This window comes from Protomyctophum parallelum, assembly GCF_964188405.1.
Source record: "Protomyctophum parallelum genome assembly, chromosome: 5".
Taxonomy (NCBI): Eukaryota; Metazoa; Chordata; class Actinopteri; order Myctophiformes; family Myctophidae; genus Protomyctophum; species Protomyctophum parallelum.
Genome location: NC_139702.1, coordinates 19,997,514 through 20,021,566, shown reverse-complemented (window position 1 = coordinate 20,021,566; position 24,053 = coordinate 19,997,514). Strand labels below are relative to the sequence as shown.

Genomic DNA, 24,053 nt, shown 5'->3' with positions numbered 1-24,053 from the left:
GACTCGTCACACACTTACACTTGGTCTCGGCCCTTATGCCACGCCTAACATGTTCATCTACTAACACACAAAGATATGGAATGCATACACGCACCATGTACCATATACTTTGTTGAATCTGCAAATAGTGTGAATAGACAATCTACGAGCTTGCAACCTGTCACAATGTGACGTGTTGTGAGCTTAGCTTACAGGTGTGTTTTTGCTATTATTATTATTATTTTTTTTTTAAATGTGCTATGTAGGGGAGCCAGTGTTGCTCAAGGACACTTTGACACTAACTCTAATGGTAGGCCTAAAGGTTTCTCTCTCTTCTGTCATAGAATATCTCCCCAGGAACGTGAGTGAGGAGGCGCTGCAGGTGGGTAAAGCTGTGAAGCCACGGGCCTCGGTGAGGAGGAGCCGTGTGCCTCGCGCTGCCACCTCCAGAGCAGAGAGGATCTGGCCTGGTGGAGTCATTCCCTACATCATCGGAGGAAACTTCACTGGTAAAGCCTCACGCATACTTTTGTTACTGTCGGGCAGAAACCTCTCTTTTTTGGGGTAAATGAATGCTATACTTTGATCATAGTTCAGCGTCACACAGCTCGAGGCACGAAGCGACGTGTTTTGAGCTTTCAATCTTTGAAACTTTTGAATTTGAATTTGACTTACTATTTTGTTTGTGTGAAGTTGGCCGACTGGCCAAGGCTCCAAAAAGACAGAAGAGTCCAAGAATGCCCTTTTAGGGTTTTTATTCACATTTCCAGTCCCGTGCAGATTATGGTAGAGTGCGGCCTCGGCAAAGACAATGACGAAAAACAAGATTTGGCCAAAATAACAGATGTACAAACATAAACACACTTGAAGACAACACTACTGAACAACACCTAAAACAAGGAGAAGCTGTAACAGGCCATACCCTTACTTTAAAAAGGGCCCTGGCAGCTCTCACTTAGGCTGTTACCTGTGTGTCAACCAAGGTCTAACTCTCCCACACATCAGCTGCAGGCTCCCTTTTATAGGAGTGAGACATACCAAGCCATATCACAGCAAATTGGCAATTCAATTAACTCACCATACATAAGCATACAAAGGCCAATAACACACCATTACTGAAGGTTTTAACATTAACTTAAACATGAAATTCCGGACGTCCATTCATACACAAACTATAGTTTTGTTTTAAATAAGATTGCTCTCGAATCAAACACCCCTCCTCCTCTGCAGCACTTGGCACCTTCCCAATCAACAGGAATGCCACTGCAGAGGGGAGAGGTGACTCACAATCACTTCAACTTCAAATCAATAAATACATTTAAAACAATCAGTATACTTCAGCAATGCATTTCAGTTACAGTATCAATAAATAGAACATACACTTTACAACTTGAACCGCCACTTCCAAGCCGGCTAATTGATAATTAATTGGAAGCAGGTGTAGTAAAGTTTATGCAATGTCCCCAATCATGGTCTGTGTATAGGGCACGGGCTGCCCCGTGACAGTTTGGTTTTGGTTTGGTTGAGATTTCCACCCAACAGAGATGGAAATAGCCGATCAACTTAAGTGTAGGCTAAACCAGCCTTAAGTTGCTGACATGCAGCACATAAACGATACAATCCTGAATCCTGGGTTCATATAACCCTTGAGAGTGACGGCCCATGTTTGTGTGTGTGAGTGTGTGTGTGTGTGTGTGTGTGTGTGTGTGTGTGTGTGTGTGTGTGTGTGTGTGTGTGTGTGTGTGTGTGTGTGTGTGTCTAGGCAGTCAGAGGGCCATGTTTAAGCAGGCTATGCGCCACTGGGAGAAGCAGACGTGTGTTACCTTCATAGAGAAGACTGACGAGGAGAGCTACATCGTCTTCACCTACAGGCCCTGCGGGTGAGTCCGTCTGCACTCTGCAGGGTGTGCGTGTGTGTGTGCATGCTTGTGTCTGTGTGTGTGTGTTTGTTTGCCTGTGTGTATATTTGTTTTGCGTTAATATAAACATTTCTTGTGTGCGTTCAGCGTTGTTTGTGTGTGCGTGCGTGTGTGCATGCATGTGTGTGTGGGGGCGCATTGTGTACAGAAGATTAGTTAGTGACCTGGTCACAGTGAGAGACGACACGGTCACTCAACAATGGCTCCACTTTCCTTCCTGCCACCCCATCCCCCTCTGAAAGTGTGTATTATGTGTGGTGTGTGTGTGTGTGTGTGTGTGTGTGTGTGTGTGTGTGTGTGTGTGTGTGTGTGTGTGTGTGTGTGTGTGTGTGTGTGTGTGTGTGTGTGTGCGCCTGCGTGCATGCGTGTCAGTGTGTATGAGTGAGTGAGCATACTGTATGTTTGTGCGTATGCAAGTGTGTACAAGCTTGTGTGTACATGCATGTTCTTGTGTATTTATGTGGAATTGCGTGTGTGTGTGTGGGGGGGGGGGATTCAGATCTACACATGAGCATATCTGTGCAAATGTGCTTGGATACATATGAGCCTGATATACATATGAGTGTGTGTGTGTGTGTGTGTGTGTGTGTGTGTGTGTGTGTGTGTGTGTGTGTGTGTGTGTGTGTGTGTGTGTGTGTGTGTGTGTGTGTGTGTGTGTGTGTGTGTGTGTGTGTGTTTGCACGTGCACATGCGTGCGTGGGCTCATAATGTGTACATACACATTACACACGCGTGTTTAAAGTACGGTCCTTTCCTCCACTGTAGGAGTGTGTTGTTGTGGAGCCTGGCAGCAGAGAGGGGTCAGAGTGTGTTTATACAGTAGTTGTACAGAGAGTAGCTCTTGTGAAACACCAGAGATCCTACTTTTGTTCTACTTGTATCTCTGACACTACTACTACTACTACTACTACAACTACTACTACTACATTCACTCTCCCGACTCGTCACACACTTACACTTGGTCTCGGCCCTTATGCCACGCCTAACATGTTCATCTACTAACACACAAAGATATGGAATGCATACACGCACCATGTACCATATACTTTGTTGAATCTGCAAATAGTGTGAATAGACAATCTACGAGCTTGCAACCTGTCACAATGTATTAGCCAGCCTGGTAGTGGTAGAGATGTAGTAATACATGTATTAGCCAGCCTGGTAGAGAAGTAGTAATACATGTATTAGCCAGCCTGGTAGAGATGTGGTAATACATGTATTAGCCAGCCTGGTAGAGATGTGGTAATAGACTCTTGATCCTGATCGTGCGTGCGTGCGTGCGTGCGTGCGTGCGTGCGTGCGTGTGTGCGTGCGTGCGTGCGTGCGTGCGTGCAGTGATATGCATGATCTCCCAGTTTATTGTGTGAGTTATAAAACTGCAGTATTATCAGAGTATGTGTGTATGTAAACAGCTTCTTGTGTTCCTAGTGGTGGCTGTAGTGAAGGACAGGAAATCCTGCATGTACTGTAGAGAGAGAGAGAGAGAGAGAGAGAGAGAGAGAGCATCATTTGAATGTGAAGTGTGTGTGTGTGTGTGTGTGTGTGTGTGTGTGTGTGTGTGTGTGTGTGTGTGTGTGTGTGTGTGTGTGTGTGTGTGTGTGTGTGTGTGTGTGTGTGTGTGTGTGTGTGTGTGTGTGTGTGGGGGGGGGGGGGCTACAAGAGCAGCAGTATTGTGGAGCTGTCATATAGTTTTCATTACACTGTTCTGCAAGATCAAGTGAGTGGCAGGAAATCCTGGAAGTGTTATTGTGTGTGTGTGTGTGTGTGTGTGTGTGTGTGTGTGTGTGTGTGTGTGTGTGTGTGTGTGTGTGTGCGTGTGTGTGTGTGTGTGTGTGTGTCTGTCTGTCTCTCTGTCTGCGTGCGTGCGTGCGTGCGTGCGTGCGTGCGTGCGTGCGTGCGTGCGTGCGTGACAGAGAGAGAGATAATGTTTGTTCTGTGTTGGATGCGTGAGTGTGCATGCATGCTATATGTCTCTACAAAACACATTTCACAATGTTTTCTATATAGTTCATTTAAAGGATGTTGTTGCTTTTTTATATATTTAATGTTACTTAGTACATTATTATGAACTTTTAACATTGGTCCGGTTGTTATGGCAATGCCCTGTCACCACCAGCTATGGGACGTAAAATCTGATCACCGTTTTGCTCGGTTACAAGCAGGATTTTCAAAACTCGGAATCCATGCAGGAGAGCTGTCCTTGTTGAATCTTCAGCCATCCAAATTGCGGATTTAATTTGTGACTTTGTAGACTATATACATGTCGGGCAGTAAACGTTTCTGGCGACATGTAGGGAGTGTGTTCTTGTGCTAATGACGTGGCCGACATAGGTTAACTTCATTAATGCTATAACAGCTAGCAGCAGAGAAAGAATTAAAGGAGAATTCTGGACTAGCCATTTTCTTACAGAATTCTGATGATAATATATGTACGAACCACTGTTAGCTTAAAGCAGGTAGGCACCCTAAACACACTGATTAGTCTACACCTGGCCTATAGGGCATGCACTGCTCCATGGATTAGTGTCAATGTAGGCCAGGTGTATATCTAAACCAGGGGTACTCAACTGGCGGACCGCGGTCCGCGACCGGACCGCGGACCACCTCTTTGCGGACCACCCAAAAAAATAATAATAATAATACTTTTTTTTTTTTCTTTTTTTTTTAAGTTAATAATATAAATAACATCAGATGGTACATTTCTCATGTGAAATTGCTGCGAAGGCCCCCAAAATGTCCCCCAAGGGCCTCCAAAATTCTGGCGCGCGCTATGCGCGCGCGCAGTGTGGCCTGCCAGGGCGTATAACTCCCGGCCTGATTTGGAGTTCCACTCCGGGCCTGCACTCTGCACCCCATTATTGGTTGGGTGGAAGGGGATCTGATTTGTATAAGCTTGGCTTGACCATACTAAACGGACATAGAGCCCCGCTCTCCGAAGGACGCGCATGGGACCGGACCTCGGTCTTATTAAAAAAAAAATTGTGGACCTTCATCATTTCTAGTTGAGGACCCCTGATCTAAACAGTTAATGGTACTCCTCAGTAATGGCTGCACCCAAGGCACCCCTCTGTGGATTCCTCTATATATAACCTATTTCTCCTCATCTGCCCCATCCCTCCCTCCCTCCCTCCCTCCTTCCCTTCCTCCCTCCCTCCTTCCCTTCCTCCCTCCCTCCCTCCCCTCCTCCCCATATATCTCCCTCTCCCTCCTCCAGGTGTTGCTCCTATGTGGGTCGTCGTGGCAACGGTCCCCAGGCCATCTCCATTGGGAAGAACTGTGACAAGTTTGGCATCGTGGTCCACGAGCTCGGCCACGTCATTGGCTTCTGGCACGAACACACACGGCCTGACCGAGATGACCACGTGTCCATCATTAGAGACAACATACAACCAGGTGAGAGCTGTGTCTCGCGCGCACACACGTACACACAATTCAATAATAGTGTCCATGTTTCCATGCACAGCAGGACACAACAAATACTTTCTATTTGAAGACTGCAGCATGTGAAGGTCGTCCATGGTCACCAGAGTCCCACACACAGGGAGTGTGAATGGGCTTTCTAATGCTGTGAAGTGACCTGTGACCTCTCTGGCTGTCTCTCACGTCTTCTTCCTGTCAAACACGAATCATTAAAACTCCCAATGCAGCACGTTTGCTCTATCGACTATGACTCACATTACTGCTGATGGTTTTCCAAAGCATACCCGTAATTATTTATTAATTGGTTTTTTTGGGGGGTGGACCATTGGATACAGTGCATTTCAGTTTGGTATGAAAATCTAGACTTGAAACTTGCTTCAGATACACTAAATATCATTGTGCAGTTATGTTATCGTTTCGCTTTCATGCATTTTAAAGCACAGATCGATTTGAAAAGTCGAGCCAAACATCATCTTTGGAGAAAGATTGGAGAAATAGCTTATATCTACCGGGGCTTCAAACGAGCACGACAGCACACCTAGCCCTGGGCCTAATCACATTAATATATCACTCCGCAGTCCGCTCCTGATTAGACCATATATTGCACAGCTGCGCTGTCCCACTCGATGAGAAACAAAATCAACAGCAGCCTGCAAGCAAGACCCACCGGAAACAATGCAACGGAAATAGCCGATCTACAAGTTCACAACACGTCGCCATCGCGACACACTGTGAGCTTGTAGATCAGTTATTTTAGGTCACACGACATGGTCACATGACGGAGCATATATTGTAATTCCTCCCACTGCACCGGGCAGGCAGGGGCCTCGTAGAGCACAGGGTCTATTTAAAGGGTTAGTTCAGATGTTTGGACTTAAAGCTTTAGGAAATACTTATAAAGTGGTAATTGATTGCCTGAGTCCCGTGGTGGGAGTTCTGCTCTGGTTTTGGCGAATGATGTAGCTCTCCCAGCTCCATCATTTCACTGCAGCGACGCTCTCGCCATATAGAACAACATTTGCTAAGTGGGACTTAGCTGAGGAGACCAAGAAGAGGTCAGAATGAACATGAATTCACAAAGAACGTAACTTTACTGGCCAAGAATGTGGCATAGCGTGATATCCTGTCAAGTTGATTCCCTGTGTGACACACGGGCGCACGCACACACACACGCCTGCACGCCCGCCCACCCGCACGCATGCACCAAACACACCCATTGAGACAAAACATTCTTGCTGCATTGCCACATCTGATCAACAATTAACACCCTTGGATAAACTGTGTGTGTGTGTGTGTGTGTGTGTGTGTGTGTGTGTGTGTGTGTGTGTGTGTGTGTGTGTGTGTGTGTGTGTGTGTGTGTGTGTGTGTGTGTGTGTGTGTGTGTGTGTTTGTGCGTGTGTGCGTGCGTGCGTGCGTGCGTGCGTGCGTGCGTGCGTGCGTGCGTGCGTGCGTGCGTGCGTGCGTGCGTGCGTGCGTGCGTGTCCAGGTCAGGAGTATAACTTCCTGAAGATGGAGCCAGGTGAGGTGAACTCTCTTGGGGAACCGTATGACTTTGACAGCATCATGCACTATGCCAGGAACACCTTCTCGCGGTAAACACGCACGCATGCATGCACGCACACACACACACACACACACACACACACACACACACACACACACACACACACACACACACACACACACACACACACACACACACACACACACACACACAACACACACACACACACACACACACACACACACAGGCACATTATTATTATGACATTTTACTCTCATCACAGAAGTTGATGGATTGTGATGATTACCCTATTGGCCTGTATATATATATTTTCTTTCCAATGGAAATATCCTAACAAACGGGGTCAATATTATGATCGGGGACTATAGACTATTTGACATTCAATGTTCTTTTTCCACAAATGGGGGTCGTCTTATAATGATGGTCTGGGATGACGCTGTGGAACACTCACTTATTAGTTATGATTCACACAGTAGAGGTGATGATACAATACAGATTACTGTACAGTACCTTATTATCCCAGTGTGGAACATCTGTCATTACTTAAGGCCAATGCATAGTCCAGATGTATCATACACAGACTGGACTCCGCTGGGCTTCCACTGGGGACTAAAATGACGTGATAACAGAGGACCTGTTTTACAGTAAAACGTATCGACGTCATGTAATGTGAGAACACAAAGGGTGTTCTGAGAAGCACTGCATTGCATTTGAGACTGTTGAAACTGCCACGCAATATCACAACAACTGGACTATGAAAAGACTGTCCGTCTCTGGTATACACATAAGTAGAGCTCTTCACGGGCCCCACAATTCTGAAAATACACGACAGGACCTGAAACCTGTCGTATCCGTGTTTTATCATGTTCACTCGTGGCCAGATCGAATCGGCCATATGTCCCATGGAACTTGGGTCTGTCTGTCTATCATTATGTGGAACACCCGAGTGGATCCGAGAAGACTGTCCTGTACAACTGTGTGACTGTGTGTGCACCTGCAACGCGCTGCACTGGTGAAAGGGAAACGCAATGAAGTGCTGTTCGACTTCTGCAATGTTTTCGTTGTTTTGGATGTATACAGATGTATTAACAGTAATAGCCATCATCAGCCCTTATCAAGACCATGCAATGATGCCAGTATGGCTATGATTTCTTACATATTGCCATTGTCTGTTGGTCACGTTGTCCGACATAAAGCTAAGTGCTTGTATAGCGCAGTTTCACATCTCTCTCTCTCATCTCTCTCTCACTGTCATCTCTTATGTCTCTCTCTCTCTGTAGAGGGATGTTTCTAGACACCATCCTTCCATCCAGGGATGAGAGCGGTATCAGACCAGCTATAGGACAAAGAACCAGGCTCAGTAAAGGAGACATTGCCCAGGCCAGGAAACTGTACAGATGTCCAGGTACTAGCATGATGTGTGTGTGTGTGTGTGTGTGTGTGTGTGTGTGTGTGTGTGTGTGTGTGTGTGTGTGTGTGTGTGCGCGCCTGCGTGCCTGCGTGCCTGCGTGCGTGCCTGCGTGCTGTCTCCTCCACCCTCTGAGGCAGACTGCACTGACGTTGAGTAATTTGTTTTTCTCGGTGACAGGGTGGTCTGCTCCCTGGATACACACGTGCGCGCACATGCAGTTCCTACCGCACAAACATACTTACACCCGCAAACTTACTGCGCCCATTCGCACGTGCATGCACACGACACACGACACACTCACACGTGCACAAACACACAGCCCATATGCACTTGCTGACATACAAACTCTTGTGCAAGACACAGAGACACAACACTAACGCCGACAGATGTCATACAAGCACGTTACGCACACATGCAAATGGTCGTGCACTGCTGGGTCCGACCGGTCCCACGTGATCTGGCTCCATTCTGATTCTACTATACTGACCCCTGTTGTTAATGATGTCACTACAGGTCATGACCCCTGTACTTAATTATGTCACTGCAGGGTCATGACCTAAAGTGCTGGCATCGGCTCATCAATCTGTCCCGTTCTCTTCATCTCTCCATTTGCCTTTGTCTCTCTCTCTGTCTCTCTGTCTCTCTCTGTCTCTCTCTGTCTCTCCGTCTCTCTCTGTCTCTCTCTGTCTCTCTCTGTCTCTCTGTCTCTCTCTGTCTCTCTCTGTCTCTCCGTCTCTCTCTGTCTCTCTCTGTCTCTCCGTCTCTCTCTCTGTCTCTCTCTGTCTCTCTCTGTCTCTCTCTGTCTCTCTCTATCTCTCTCTATCTCTCTCTCTCTCTGTCTCTCTCTGTCTCTCTCTATCTCTCTGTCTCTCTCTATCTCTCTGTCTCTCTCTGTCTCTCTCTGTCTCTCTCTGTCTCTCTCTGTCTCTCTGTCTCTCTCTGTCCTTCTCTGTCTCTCTTTCTCTCTGTCCCTCTGCATGCATACATACTGTACATACAGTACTGTACACACCCACACGCCCGGCCACACATATACACAGTTACATACACTTTGCATCACATCAGCCCAGATTCACACATTCATTCAATGTAATTGGAAAGAGAGAGACACAGAGAGAGAGAGAGAGAGAGAGAGAGAGAGAGAGAGAATGAGCGTCCCAGCTGGAGAGAGATAGAGTGCTATCCTTATAAGGTCAGGTTTTTGAGCGATACCATATTCACTGACAGATGAAGCGTGCCCCAGGGCATTTTGGGGGAAAAAACAGCATGCATGCTGGGATAGGAGGGGCACATTTGGCTAACCTCCTTCTGAGGGGGAAAGAGAGAGACACTGAGAGAATTTCACGCACACATGCAGAAACACATACTCAGACAGACACACACACACACACGCGCACACACACACACACACACGCACGCGCGCGCACACGTACACGCACACACACACACACACACACACACACACACACACACAAACAGACAATAAACAGCAAAGTCAAACAATACACAAGTAAACGAAAATAGTTACAGTACATTCACATGCATATGTTGATTTCCTCACAGAAACACAAAAGACTGCCTTACACGCGAAAATACAAAACAGTATAAACACACGCAAGCACACGCACACACACACACACACACACACACACACACACACACACACAGACACGGACACACAACTGAACTTTCAAAAGGCCAAAGACAACAGGCTTTTCCACTCATCGTGTGTGTGTGTGTGTGTGTGTGTGTGTGTGTGTGTGTGTGTGTGTGTGCATGTATGCGTACGTACGTACGTACGTGGGTCTTTGTGCGTGCGTACTTGTGCGTGCGTACGTGTGCCTGCGTGCACGTGTGCGTGTGTGGTTGTAGCATGTGGAGAGACCCTACAAGACTCCACGGGGAACTTCTCGTCCCCTGGTTACCCCAACGGGTATCCCTCCTACACTCACTGTGTCTGGAGGGTGTCTGTTACTCCAGGAGAGAAGGTACGCACGCACGCACGCACGCACACACACACACACACACACACACACACACACACACACACACACACACACACACACAGATAGTTCTGAGAGCGATTGCAAACTAAGTAGAGGTTTGTGTTTGTCCAGATTGTTCTTAACTTCACCACCATGGACCTGTATAAGAGCAGTCTCTGCTGGTACGACTACATGGAGGTGAGAGACGGCTACTGGAGGAAGGCTCCTCTACTAGGTGAGATGATACACCTCATACACTTTATCTCTCCTGTGGTACATACCATATCAATACAGCATGGACTTGAAGGACTTGAAGGCAGCAACACATCACTCTTCCATGGGCTACACCGTAAGGCTATGAAGCAATATAGCACTGGGCATAACGGGCAACGGATAAGGGATCTCAATGGCATGTGGCACGGTGATTGGTTTAATTATTGTAACGCCCAAACCACACCTATGCATAATGTAACAGGTAACGGTGGTGTTTTAGGGATTTAGACAGGTAACCAAAGTACCAATTTTAGTGGGAGAAGACCCCTTCCCGTACTAAATCCCCAAAGAGTGTATTTAGAACGAAAATGGAGCCCTTAATCTCATCAAATGGTGGTCCATGGCTCAAATGGCCAATACATAATGGACCTTGATAATGTTGATTTGGATATGTTTAGGGGTTTGGAACTTTGTTTTGGAGTTTTGCCTGATTTATTTACGCACCGGAAAAGAACCTTTGGTTCTTAGCTTGCTATTTATCTGCAATACTGAAATCTTCAGCCATTTTCAATACTGTCTTAAAATGTTAATTTCCCAGTAATACAAACGTGTGTGTGTGTGTGTGTGTGTGTGTGTGTGTGTGTGTGTGTGTGTGTGTGTGTGTGTGTGTGTGTGTGTGGCGTGCGTGCGTGTTCCAGGTCGGTTCTGTGGTGACAAGGTTCCAGAGGTTCTAGTGTCCACTGACAGCAGGATGTGGATAGAGTTTCGCAGCAGCAGTAACTGGGTGGGGAAGGGCTTCGCTGCTGTTTATGAAGGTACCGCCACGCTGAAAACACACTTTACAAAATAATAACAAAGGTGGCCCTCAAGGCCCTGGCGCTTCACCAAATCAAAAGGCCCCTACTGATTCAGCCAATTAATTAATTAACATGCATGCGTTTAGCGCATATCCACTTCTGCCTGCGCTGCCCGCTGACACACAAGACACAGTAGGAACTGCCGCACTGGGCACAGCCTTTCCAACTTCAGTCTCTGCTAAACTGCAATTTTCCCGAAAAATAATTAGCCTATATCTACAAGCTCCATTATCAGGCAGCAGCATATTTTGTCTAAATTGTCTTTGTGGCCAACAAATGTAGCTACATTTGCAAACAGTGCTGTTGACCATGTGTGCACCAACAGACAATGCCAATATGCTATATTAATATTAGAACGTTTTAAAGACAGATTAATTATTGACGACAATGCAACCTGTGGGTGCATTGTCGTCACTGAAAACATTCATAATAGCAATTAAATTAATTTGTGTGTGTGACGAGTGCTGGAATCGTGAAATGGAGGATGTAAGAACACACTTTTGTTGCATTAGAGCAGGGTAAATATGAAGTTTTGCGCCAAGGTCTTGTTTATATTCCTCTTTACATAGGCTGTATGTTATTGTCGCAACAACACACGTTGGTCGGTCTGAGTGAGGGGGGCCTTCCTGAGCAAGGGGGCTTCTGACGGCGTCGCTTACTCGCCTCCCCTCTGTCAGAGGAGGAAGCGACGCGCAGCCGTCGGGAACCCCCCCAAACAGACTGCCCCCCACCCCTCCCGAAAACTGCTACAGAAACTGTCAGACGAGAAGACCAAAAACACTAGCGGGGGTTCTTATGTTGCGTTATATTTTTCGAAAGAAGCAACAGCTGTACCTATAGTCTCGTACCAGGCCCTGCAAGCTTCGGGCCCTGGCGCTTAAGCTCCACCTAGTTCCATTGTTAGTCCGGCTCTGGCTGGGGGCGTGTTCTCTCCTCCGTGTCATCAGTGCCCATACCATGGTACTGATACTGGTTGCGCCTGATGGAAGGTAAAGGAACTGGTTGGAATAACGTGTTCCTTCCACGCGCTACGTCCAACCGGGGAACCTCCTGTCAGGTGATAAGAAGCGGCTTGGACTCCTCATGCATAGAAGGGAGCATGAGGTCAGTCCGTTGCTCTCCCTAGCTTAGAAAAATTGACACAGGGTAAAAGAAAAAAGGGTTGGTAAAATCGTAGGATAAAACATTTGAAAAAAAAGAAAAGAAAAACGAATAACAATGTCCTCTCTGAGAAAACTCCCAAACTACTTGACCGCTATGCAAGCAGTCTTGGCGCAAGCACGATGCACACACAGACACACTCACTCGCTCACACCTGCATGCACACATGCATAAAATTAATGTAAAATTAAATTGAAACCAATTTTTTCTTTGATTTTCCTCTATATCTTCTGCTCCCCCCCTTGTCTCTCTATTCTCCGTCCCCAGCCATCTGTGGAGGTGACATTAACAAGGACTCGGGTCAGATTCAGTCCCCTAACTACCCAGACGACTACAGGCCATCTAAGGAGTGTGTTTGGCGGGTCAGCGTGGCGGACGGCTACAATGTCGGACTCAGCTTCCAGGCTTTTGAGGTGATCCCCCCCCCCCCCCCACACACACACACACACACACAGACAGACAGATGTCCCTCGTCTCTGTCCCGACTGTCCGTCTCTCTCTCTCGATCTCTTTTACTTGTCTGTGGGTTTGTGTCTCTGTTCTCTTACTAGCCCAGTCACAATGTGGTTAGGAATCTCTGGATCCCATTTCATGCTTGTATAGCTGATTCTAGAAAAGTTATAAAAGTGTGTGTGTGTGTGTGTGTGTGTGTGTGTGTGTGTGTGTGTGTGTGTGTGTGTGTGTGTGTGTGTGTGTGTGTGTGTGTGTGTGTGTGTGTGTGTGTGTGCGTGTGCATGTGCGTGCGCGTGCGTGCGTGCGTGCGTGCGTGCAGATCGAGAGACACGACAGCTGTGCGTACGACTACCTTGAGGTTCGGAATGGCCCTCTGGAGACAAGCCCTCTGATTGGTCGATTCTGTGGTTATGACAAACCAGAGGACGTGCGCTCCACCTCCAACACACTGTGGCTGAAGTTTGTGTCCGACGGCACCGTCAACAAGGCTGGCTTCGCTGCCAACTTCTTTAAAGGTCTGTTAAAAGTCAAATCACGTTTAGTCCTGAGACCAGATTCTACTAAATGACTTCTAAATCATGACAGTTTTCTGATAAACCCATGTTTCTATGTCAGATTGTCAGTGGTTCTCAAACTATTCCATGTCAAGGACATCAGAAATTATACGAAATTGGCCGCCGACCCCCATCTGAAAATATGTTGTTCCAGGGACCCCCATCTGAAAATATGTTGTTCCACCCATCTGAAAATATGTTGCTCCAATGACCCCCATCTGAAAATATGTTGTTCCAGGGACCCCAGAAGCAAAGATTTGACTTTCAGAATATACCAGTATATTCAAAGATTTGTGCCACAAGATCTGCTATTTTTCAATAGCTAAACTTAAGTATACTGTAACATAATGCTTAAAACACCAAAAGTGGTTCCCGTCCTGAATCGGTTATGTTATGGCTGGTTCTGGGGCCATAACGAAGAAGGTGAAACCACACCGGAGGACAACTTGTGAAGAGATAAGTATTTCAAGCAATTAAATTAAAGTTTCCAACTTAAATTGGCAGGGAAACATGCTGCCCAAAACGTATAACCAAAACAAACAAATGAACAAAGTTTCTCTCCTGCGGCCACCCCTGCAGCCTGTGGAGAAATGCAGACCTTAAGTGCTGAGAGAGCAGGTCTCTTAAATAGTGTTTGGGAAGACAATGGCCAGGTGTCTCCCCTTCCACTCATCATCTCTGGCTCCGCCCTCCAATCCAGCACTGCAATGGACTTGTTAAAGGCACAGCCACACACACACAGAAGTGACAGAACCACATAGTAGATTTAAAGTCCCAGGGGGCCGTCACAGTTAAAACACATTGTATTAGTCAGCGTGGCTACCACCAGCGATGGAAAAAGCACTCGCATTTTTACTTAAGTAGAAATACAAGGAAGTAGAAGGAATTGAAAATGTACTGTAGTAGAAGCTTGGCTACTCATGCTGAATTTACTACTCCTCATGTTTCACAAGTTTTCATATGTATGTAATGTAGGCCTACTGTATACAAATCTTTTGAAAATAGCAGATCTACAAGCTCACATTGCATCGCACCGCAAGTTCGCAACGCATTTGTGAGCTTGTATTTTCAAATGGCTCAAATCTATATAGGGCTTGTATATTAATTGTGTTTATTGCTTGGATCCGTGAAACACAAATATTATACATATTATATAAGTTCCTATTTATTGGCATCACAATGAAAACTACATTCCTTTTTCTTTTACATAATATCTTTTATTGAGTGAATTAACACCAACAAATATAAATAATGCTGTGTGATGGTATTGGTACACTCTGGTGTGTGTGTGTTCAACATGTGTGTTCTCATGTGTGTTTAATAGAGGAAGATGAGTGTTCCAAGCCAGACAATGGAGGCTGTGAACAGAGGTGTGTGAACACGCTGGGCAGCTTTAAGTGTGCCTGTGACCCTGGCTATGAACTGGCCCCGGATAAGAAGAGCTGTGAAGGTACAGTAAATGTGTATGTGTATGTGTATGTGTGTGTGTGTGTGTGTGTGTGTGTGTGTGTGTGTGTGTGTGCGTGCGTGTACACGCTTCTGTGCACAATAGAATATGTGTGGAATGTGGAGTAATTACTAACTACCGGAAGCATAGTGAGAGCATGTGTGCGTGTGTGCGTGTGACGTGTGTGCGTACGTATTTAGGATATGAGTCTAACTCTTCCAAAAAAGAAAGATATCAAAGCTTTTGGCATCAACAGGAAAAAAAATAACCTGCTTCCCACAGAAAGCCACACAAACACATTGTTAACACACTGTAATGAGCCCCCAAAACACTGACTAACAACAACATCACAGGAAGAGAGGAACGGAATGAGGAGAGATGGAAAGATAGGAGGGTGAGAGACAGGTAAAGAAATCATTCTATCTGTCTCTCTCTGTCTCTCTCTCTCTCTCTCTCTCTCTCTCTCTCTCTCTCTCTCTCTCTCTCTCTCTCTCTCTTGCCTATATGCTGTCGGTCTCACTCACAGGGAATGAGAGACTGGCCTGCTATTCCCACGATGAGAGAGAGAGAGAGATGGTGCTTTTCTATGCACTACGTGCCTACTCAAAGCGCGTACAATGGTTCATTCATTCATACATTGGGAGGTGAAGCGGCGAACAGTCGACGCCAGCGTCCTCACTTCCCACATTCACACACCAATGGTGGCGAGCTTACACCGACCGACTCATTGGAGGCAATGTAGGGTTCAGTGTCTTGCCCAAGGACACTTTGACATGTGGACAGGAAGAGCCGGGATTCGAACCGCCGACCCATGGATCATTGGATGATTGGATGATTGGATGACCTGCTCTACCTCCTGAGCCGCAGGCCGCCCCGAAGCACCAAAGAGATAACAATTTAGAGCAACAAAGAGATAATCTGTTTTAAAAGAGTATGTGGATGTGATTATTCCTTTCCAAACAGTAATTAACTTGTGCACCACTGTGTGTGTGTGTGTGTGTGTGTGTGTGTGTGTGTGTGTGTGTGTGTGTGTGTGTGTGTGTGTGTGTGTGTGTGTGCGTGCGTGCGTGCGTGCGTGCGTGCGTGCGTGCGTGCGTGCGTGCGTGCGTGCGTGCGTGCGTGCGTGCGTGCGTGCGTGTGTTGTGTTCCAGCCGCGTGTGGAGGTCTACTGTCTAAGCTAAATGGGACCATCAGTACTCCAGGCTGGCCAAAGGAGTATCCCCCCAACAAGAACTGCGTGTGGCAAGTCGTGGCTCCCATGCAGTACCGCATCTCCATGCAGTTTGAGGCCTTCGAACTGGAAGGAAATGAGGTGTGTGTGTGTGTGTGTCTGTGTCTCTGTGTGCAATACAAATTTGGCAGAATCAATAACTTGTACACTCACCTCGAACAAATATATATTATTCATTATTCATTTGCGTTCAATATCTGTTACAATAATCTATTCACTAGTAAGAGACCACACCAACTGCTGAAGTTAGTGAGATGTAGGTTTATTGGTGAGGAGCCTGAGGAGGGGGCGAGACTCAGGGTGGGGGTGTAGTCGACCGCCGTGCTCTGCCCGGGAGCGGTCGGTCGCCACGGCTCGTTGAACACAACTTCATTTATGCAATGAAAATGAAATAGATCCGGCCTGGAAAACCAGAGACAAATATGTTGCAGCCTTAGGCGTGTGTCCACGAAGCCTTTTTTTTCCTGGCTGAAAACGACAAAGCACTCGCCACAAAAACGCTTCCAAGTGCTTAAGTTGAAAATATTTGTACTCAAGTTTCAAGCAGCAGATATAAACAACAAACGTTGAGTGCACCAGCGCAAAATAAAGGCCCTGTGCCTCACCACGCCACACTGCTGGTGTTTCCACAAATGCGGCGCTCCCATTTAAACAATTCAAAACATACGCTGCTCTCAGGACAAAATTCAAGTGAACAAAATGAAATTCGATGCACAATCCTATAGTAGAATTAGTTTGCTGTTGCTGTGTGTGGATTTACTGAGCTACAACATAAAACACAGATAATATAGTATGTCTCACTTGTTTTACTATGCTTAACAAACACTGTGTGTGTGTGTGTGTGTGTGTGTGTGTGTGTGTGTGTGTGTGTGTGTGTGTGCGTGCGTGCGTGCGTGCGTGCGTGCGTGCGTGCGTGCGTGCGTGCATGCGTGCGTGTCTAGGTGTGTAAGTACGACTACGTGGAGATGCGTAGCGGCCTGTCTTCGGACTCCAAGCTGCATGGCAAATACTGTGGCAGTGAGGTCCCTGAGGTCATAACCTCTCAGTTCAACAACATGAGGATCGAGTTCAAATCTGACAACACCGTGTCCAAGAAGGGATTTAAGGCACACTTCTTCTCAGGTAAACACATTCTCGTGTGTGTTACGTGCGTGCGTGCGTGCGTGTGTGTTGTGTTGTTGTTTCCAGCTCTCTAGATCCCTTGCAGCTTGTCATCAAAACTCAAGCATCCTTTATCCAAACACAAAAAGATGGATGGTGTCACTTACTGGAGGAAAAGAAACAGAGTTCTCCATAACATTTGTAATAAAAACTAAAAAGCTTGATGAAAGCTTGATGAACTTAACCTGCCCATGGCCATCTGGCTTCCACAGATAAAGCAAGCACAGGAATCCATCATCTTTTCCTCACTCTCCTTTGTAAACTTGCTCGTCCTTGAGGCTAGGCTCACCTTATTTGTGGCATCACGCAAAACGGGTCTATACACAGAGAGCTTTATGTATCTGCCTGTCTGCCTGTCTGTGTTTCCTGGTCTACCCTGTCCCTGGTGCTCTCTCTCTCTCTCAGACAGGTTGCCACCCTGCAGAGAGCGTGTCTTTGTGTTTGAGTCGTGCCAGGACATAAAGCGCGGCCGGGCGCTCACTCGCACCCGCGGCAACAAGCTGGCGACCTCTGGAAAGGTCGTAGGTAACATGACCTTGAATCTGGCAACCCACCCCCCTCGATTGGCACTAACACGTGACCAGAGGAGAAATGGGTATGGATGGGTCCTGTTTTAGGTCATGTGTGTGCGTATTGACAGGTGTTACATCCATTCTCTTCCCTCTGGGAAACAAAGGGGCAACAAGGGTTACCCCTTTCAACCAAAAAAAAAGACAACAAATTTGACCTTCACTTTGCCATTGCAGGGATGAATTTGTTGCGGCTCGCACAGACCGAGAGTCGGACTTCCCTTTGCTTTGTTTTCCTATCCCAACCTCTTAAAGGGAAATGACAAAACAAAAGGGCAACCTCCTTGTGCCATGTTGGCTATAGCTAGCTGACATGACATCAGTCAGAGAGAGTAGAGCTGTCTACTGACGACACAGCTGTAATATAACATACTAATACCTGAATGAAACCAAAAGGATGGAACCTGCTAAATGTGAGGATTCCACCTATCATTCCTCCGCCAAGCGGACGTGCTTTTCTGCCAGTGTAAGCTTGCCTAATTGTTAGCTCAGTGGAGTTACACTTTTCAAGTGCTATTTCAAGTGTTTGGGTTTAGGTTTAGGGTCAGGAGGTAAACGTTAGCGTTGCGTTTGGTTACGGTTAAGCACTTAGTGGTGAGAGTTAAGGTTTAGGGGTCAGGGAAAGGGTATGGTGAGACCAAGCTGTACACGTCGCCCTAGCCTAGCACACACTAACGAGATTCACACTGTGATCATTGTAGACAAATTAGTGGCTTTGTTCGGGTCAAAGACACACACCCGGGCACACGTGCACGCACACGCACACACACACACACACACACACACACACACACACACACACACACACACACACACACACACACACACAGTAGTGTGTGGGAGGCCAGAGGGACCTCCCTGATGGAGCTGGATGTTGGCCAAACAACATCTATCCCCGCACACTACTGGCATCTACAACTGAAACACACACACACACACACACACACACACACACACACACACACACACACACACACGTCAGGCCAAAGAGAGAACACAGAGAACAGAAACTGAGAGAGATGCTGAAAAGAGAGAGAGAGAGAGAGAGAGTCAGAGGAGGGATTGGATTTAGTGGTTTCATTAAAAGCAGATCTACTTTGATTCTGGAGGTGAACTGAGGCATCTGTCTAATCTCTCTCTCTCACAAACGCGCGCGCGCACACACACACACACACACACACACACACACACACACACATTGCAGATTTAGATCTGAGAAACAAAACAATTCATTCATCTCAGGTGACGACGATAAAGATCATAAAAGTAGCCGGCCCGCACAGACACATTTTCTGGGCCACTTCCTTCCTGGCCTGGGATTAACATCCTACCAGCCACACCACTGTCCAAACTGACCTGGAATTAACATCCTACCAGCCACACCACTGTCCATGCTGGCCTGGGATTAACATCCTACCAGCCACACCACTGTCCATGCTGACCTGGGATCCCAGGCCACACCACTGTCCACATTGAGTGAAGGCAGTGGTGGAAAAAGTACTCAAATCTTTCACGGAACTTAGATTTACTCTGTTTCAAGTAGTCCCGTATTCAAAATGTACTCACGCAAAAGTACAAAAGTATCGGCATCCAAGTGTACTTAAAGTACTAAAAGTAAAAGTACTCATATCGCAAGTTCAAAATGTGTATACACAATCTTTTGAAAATAGCCGAAATGTATAGGGCTGAAGTGGTTAATGTATGTTTTCTAATCAAAATGAAAGTAACTCCAAAGTAACTAGTAAGAACAGTTTTCAAATTGTTGCAGGGGAGTAAAGGTAATTATTTTGTCTCTGAGATGTAGTGGAGTAGAAGTAAATGTACTGGAAATTGGAAGTACAGTACTTACAGTAAGTAAATGTACAGAGTTGCTTTCCACCATTGCCACCAGCAAACTACCATCCACGTCCAGTGGCAGACCCAGACGGAAGCAGCCTCCCATCTCTGTGGTCTCCCAACCTCCTCCTCCTCCACCCATAATATACTGGTCAGCTCCACCACCACACCACCTGGCCTGGCTGAGAACAGAACAGACAACAATGTTCATTTAACTCCAGACTGTAAATAATGAGTGTGTAGGTAGAGAAACACTGAAGAAAATGTGTGTGCATGTGCATGTGTGTGTGTGTGTGTGTGTGTGTGTGTGTGTGTGTGTGTGTGTGTGTGTGTGTGTGTGTGTGTGTGTGTGTGTGTGTGTGTGTGTGTGTGTGACTCTGACCATAAAGTAGCCGAAACCATAAGCTACTGTGTCATATAAACATGCCTGCCATGCACACGCACACGCACACGCACACACACACACACACACACACACACACACACACACACACACACACACACACACACACACACACACACACACACACACACACAGAGCATAATATAGTGTGTCTATATGTGTTGTGTGTTTAACACATACACACACAAACATGGGTGAATAGCTACCTCTGTAGTTGTGCAGGTCTCCTCCAAATGCCTTTTAACTCAACTCATCCATTACCTTAGCCTGTTACTATAATCCGCTAAGTAGGGTTGTCATAATCATAATGTGACGAATAATTTATGTGACAAATCGATTCATTTTCACACTTATGATTGATTTATTTTCGATTAAATAAAAATTTGATATATATTTTTTTTATTGAACATCAGGACATAAAAACATTACGTTAACTCACACTGATAATTCTGTACCTTATCAAAGTGGTAAAGGTAAGAGTAAGACTACACCGTAACATAACAAAGTGGCTCCCAGCAGGGGCCGTGAGGTTGTGTCTGTTTGGAGATCCAACGTTTGAACATTTCACAAAACCCTAGCTAACTCCCACATGTAACACCAGCTAACTCCCACATGTAACACCAGCTAACTCCCACATGTAACACCAGCTAACTCCCACATGTAACACCAGCTAACTCCCACATGTAACACCAGTAAGACACCTGAAGGCGAGAAGCAACCTCGTCCTTGAAACAACAGGTCTGGGAATGACTAAAATGTATGCTAGTATTATTAGTAAGGCCCAGGCAGGGCCTCGGGCCAGTAGGGCCCAGGTAGGGCCGGGCCTTCATTTTCGGGCCTGTTGAGAACTCTAGTTTCCGCCAGCTGCCGGGCGCCACTGCACTAATAACTTTGGGGCTGGCCCGAAGAGGGAGGACTGGAATATGGATATGGAATGTCAGAACAGGTCAGCTTGAGGTTTGAGATGTAGAGTTGCTGGCCGACTCCATATATGCAGATCTAGGTGATGATCCAGTCTTCTCCATGTCCAGGGTTTGATGAAGTCAGTGTGTCAGTGGAGTGTGTCACGAGGCATGACAGACTGTCGGCCATATATGGAGCGTGTCACAGGCGTGACGGACTGACTGACTGACTGACTGACAGGTTTTCCGGTTTTCGCCGCTGCCTCAACTAACCTGTTTTTTTCAGTCTGCCATTCTCCCTGAAGTATGGGAACAGTCATACTGTACCATTTTGCCCTCCTTTACTCTGTCACTCTAATCCTGCTTTGTGAAGGGTAATGGGGCGTAACGTGTATATGATAAAGATGTTAGTGTGATAGATAAGAGTTCTCATTTAACTCTTTGGGGTGTAAAATGGACCCCTCCATCCAGAGGAGGGTAAAGAGTGACCACTTTCTACCTTCACTTTTGGATGAACATCACAGCCTGACATTTGGACTATACCCCTCCCTCCCTCTCTCTCTTTCCCCCTCTCTCTCTCTATCTGTCTCTCTGTCTCTCTCTCTCAGATAAGGATGAATGCAGTAAGGACAACGGGGGCTGCCAGCACGAGTGCATCAACACCGTGGGCTCGTACGTGTGCCAGTGTCGGCACGGCTTCGTGCTGCACGAGAACAAGCACGACTGCAAGGAAGGTGGGTCCCATCACTCGCATGTGTCGCACGTGCACCGGCACAGGCACGGGCCGGGCGTGCACAGCCACAGGCTGATGCACAGGCACAGGCACGGACCCGTGCACGAAGACGCTGCCCACCACTCACAATATGGTCTGTACTCTGTGAACCAGGGTCCGCAGGACAACAGACTCACGCTCTCTATATAGGGACAGTTGAAGAGAGAGAGAGAGAGACATAGGTAGACAGAGAGAGAGAGGGATAAAGACATATGTAGACAGAGAGGCAGAGAGGAGTCTGTGAAAGACTATAAAAATAATCACTTCAGTTTGTTGCCATCATCTGTGTTGAAATGATCCTCTGAATTAAAAACATGATGAGATTTCTTAATAATGAAAGATTGTTTCCAGTTGACACGCTATGGGAAGTTATATAGAGCCACACGTTAGAAAGCTTTGGCACATTTCACTAATATGCAGGCAAGCCGTTACTGAGAATGAACACACATTGCTGGCACACAGACAACTGGCATGAACAGGACAGGAGTGCATGCATGCATGCCCGCGCACATACACATACACATACACATACACATACACATACACATACACATACACATACACATACACATACACATACACATACACACACACACACACACACACACACACACACACACACACACACACACACACACACACACACACACACACGCAATTACGCAACTGTCAGATTGAGATATTATGCACCACACTTTGAAGTTGAACTTTTGAAACACAATTTACACTCACACACAAACACACACACACACACACACACACACACACACAGTCCCCCTCCGATGCCCATAAAGTGACTCCAATTTCAAACATCTGCTGGCTTGAAAGCGATGCGTGTAGCCCTGTCTTCCTGTGTGTAATGTGTCTATCAGCACAGGCTGACCCACTAACCTCCCACGGTCCAACACGCTCTCTATTCCCATCATCCAGCCTGCCTCTCTCTCTCTGCATGCGTGTGTGTGGGCATGGATGTGTGTACATGCGTGTGAGAGAATCAGCCATATGGGTTGTGTATTTGGAGAGCATGACATGCGCTGAGGCACACTGTTTTGATGTTATGGTCATATATCAGTGAGAGAGCACTCAAAAGCAGGGGCAGAAATCGTGGCGCTACATCAGAGAGAGAGAGAGAGAGAGAGAGAGAGAGAGAGAGAGAGAGAGAGAGAGAGAGAGAGAGAGAGAGAGATATATACATTACTTTGTTGAGGAGTTTGGTAAAGATGTCCACTGTTGAATGTACCATTGTAAAACTACTATAAAACACATAATAACATGCATGCGAAAACATGTTTGCTTCTGTTTTCTATAGAAACTCTATAGACAGTCGAGTTGACACTCTGTGAAGATTGCTGTGAAATCTACAGCAATCTCAGTGAGTTGAGGGACTACACGTTAAAGCACCATTCACACTATAATGATAACTATAGGCTATCGTTCACCATTGTATTTCTTTTACAGTCGTGTGAACTCTGCCATTCACGTGACTTTATAGAACTATATTTTTTATAGTTATAGTGCTCAGTGTGAATGGCCCTTAAGAGTATGTGATTGTGTGTATACATGGGCTCAGATGACAATAGGAATTGTGTGAACTCTGCTCTTTGTACTGGCCATATTGTCTTACTACATTTACCTCACAGAGGAGTTTGTTGATTATGTGTCTGTCCCTTTTGTGATTGTTTTTTCATACGTTTAAATGTTTTCAAAAGACCAACAATGTGAAATGTTCAAACTTTCTCAGTATTGTGACTATGGATCGGTCTGTCAAACTGTGAATAAAAACACACACTTGGGAATGTATTTGTGTCCCGCGCATGCCTCACACCACACGCATGCACTCATGCACATGCGTACACACACACGCACACACCACAACTTTATCCTAAGACACACAGTTCCTCTGTGGGTTTGTTTTGTTGTCCATATAAATGTGCAGTAAATATGTACATTGCTTCAGAGTGGGCAAGAACGGTTCGTTTTCTAAATACTATTTAGAAATGGGTATTATAAAACTTAGAAATGGCCCTGTGTATATACAGTACACCTCCAGGCGACGAGAGGCTGCGTTGCGGCGCCACTTGTGCCCGAAAGAGAGGCCTCTCTCCTTGACACTCGATGGTCCATGTCATGGGTGTTTTTTCGATGGTCCATGTCATGGGTGTTTTTTCGATGGTCCATGTCATGATGGTCCATGTCATGGGTGTTTTTTCGATGGTCCATGTCATGATGGTCCATGTCATGGGTGTTTTTTCGAT

At 46.4% G+C, this 24,053-nt stretch overlaps 1 protein-coding gene across 1 annotated transcript in view; it reads left to right on the top strand.

The window, feature by feature from the left end:
- The window catches only part of tll1 (tolloid-like 1), a gene marked incomplete at its 3' end in the record, with an annotated part of 66,969 nt that overhangs the window by 32,196 nt on the left and 10,720 nt on the right, over positions 1-24,053 (top strand). The window contains exons 4-17 of the mRNA XM_083764840.1: positions 324-488; positions 1,742-1,859; positions 5,113-5,291; positions 6,805-6,910; positions 8,124-8,248; positions 10,127-10,242; positions 10,372-10,474; positions 11,151-11,267; positions 12,738-12,883; positions 13,243-13,438; positions 14,802-14,927; positions 16,076-16,236; positions 17,097-17,277; positions 21,635-21,760. Of these exons, the coding sequence (XP_083620966.1) occupies positions 324-488; positions 1,742-1,859; positions 5,113-5,291; positions 6,805-6,910; positions 8,124-8,248; positions 10,127-10,242; positions 10,372-10,474; positions 11,151-11,267; positions 12,738-12,883; positions 13,243-13,438; positions 14,802-14,927; positions 16,076-16,236; positions 17,097-17,277; positions 21,635-21,760 (1,965 nt within the window). The remainder of the gene's footprint in view (positions 1-323; positions 489-1,741; positions 1,860-5,112; positions 5,292-6,804; positions 6,911-8,123; positions 8,249-10,126; positions 10,243-10,371; positions 10,475-11,150; positions 11,268-12,737; positions 12,884-13,242; positions 13,439-14,801; positions 14,928-16,075; positions 16,237-17,096; positions 17,278-21,634; positions 21,761-24,053) is intronic.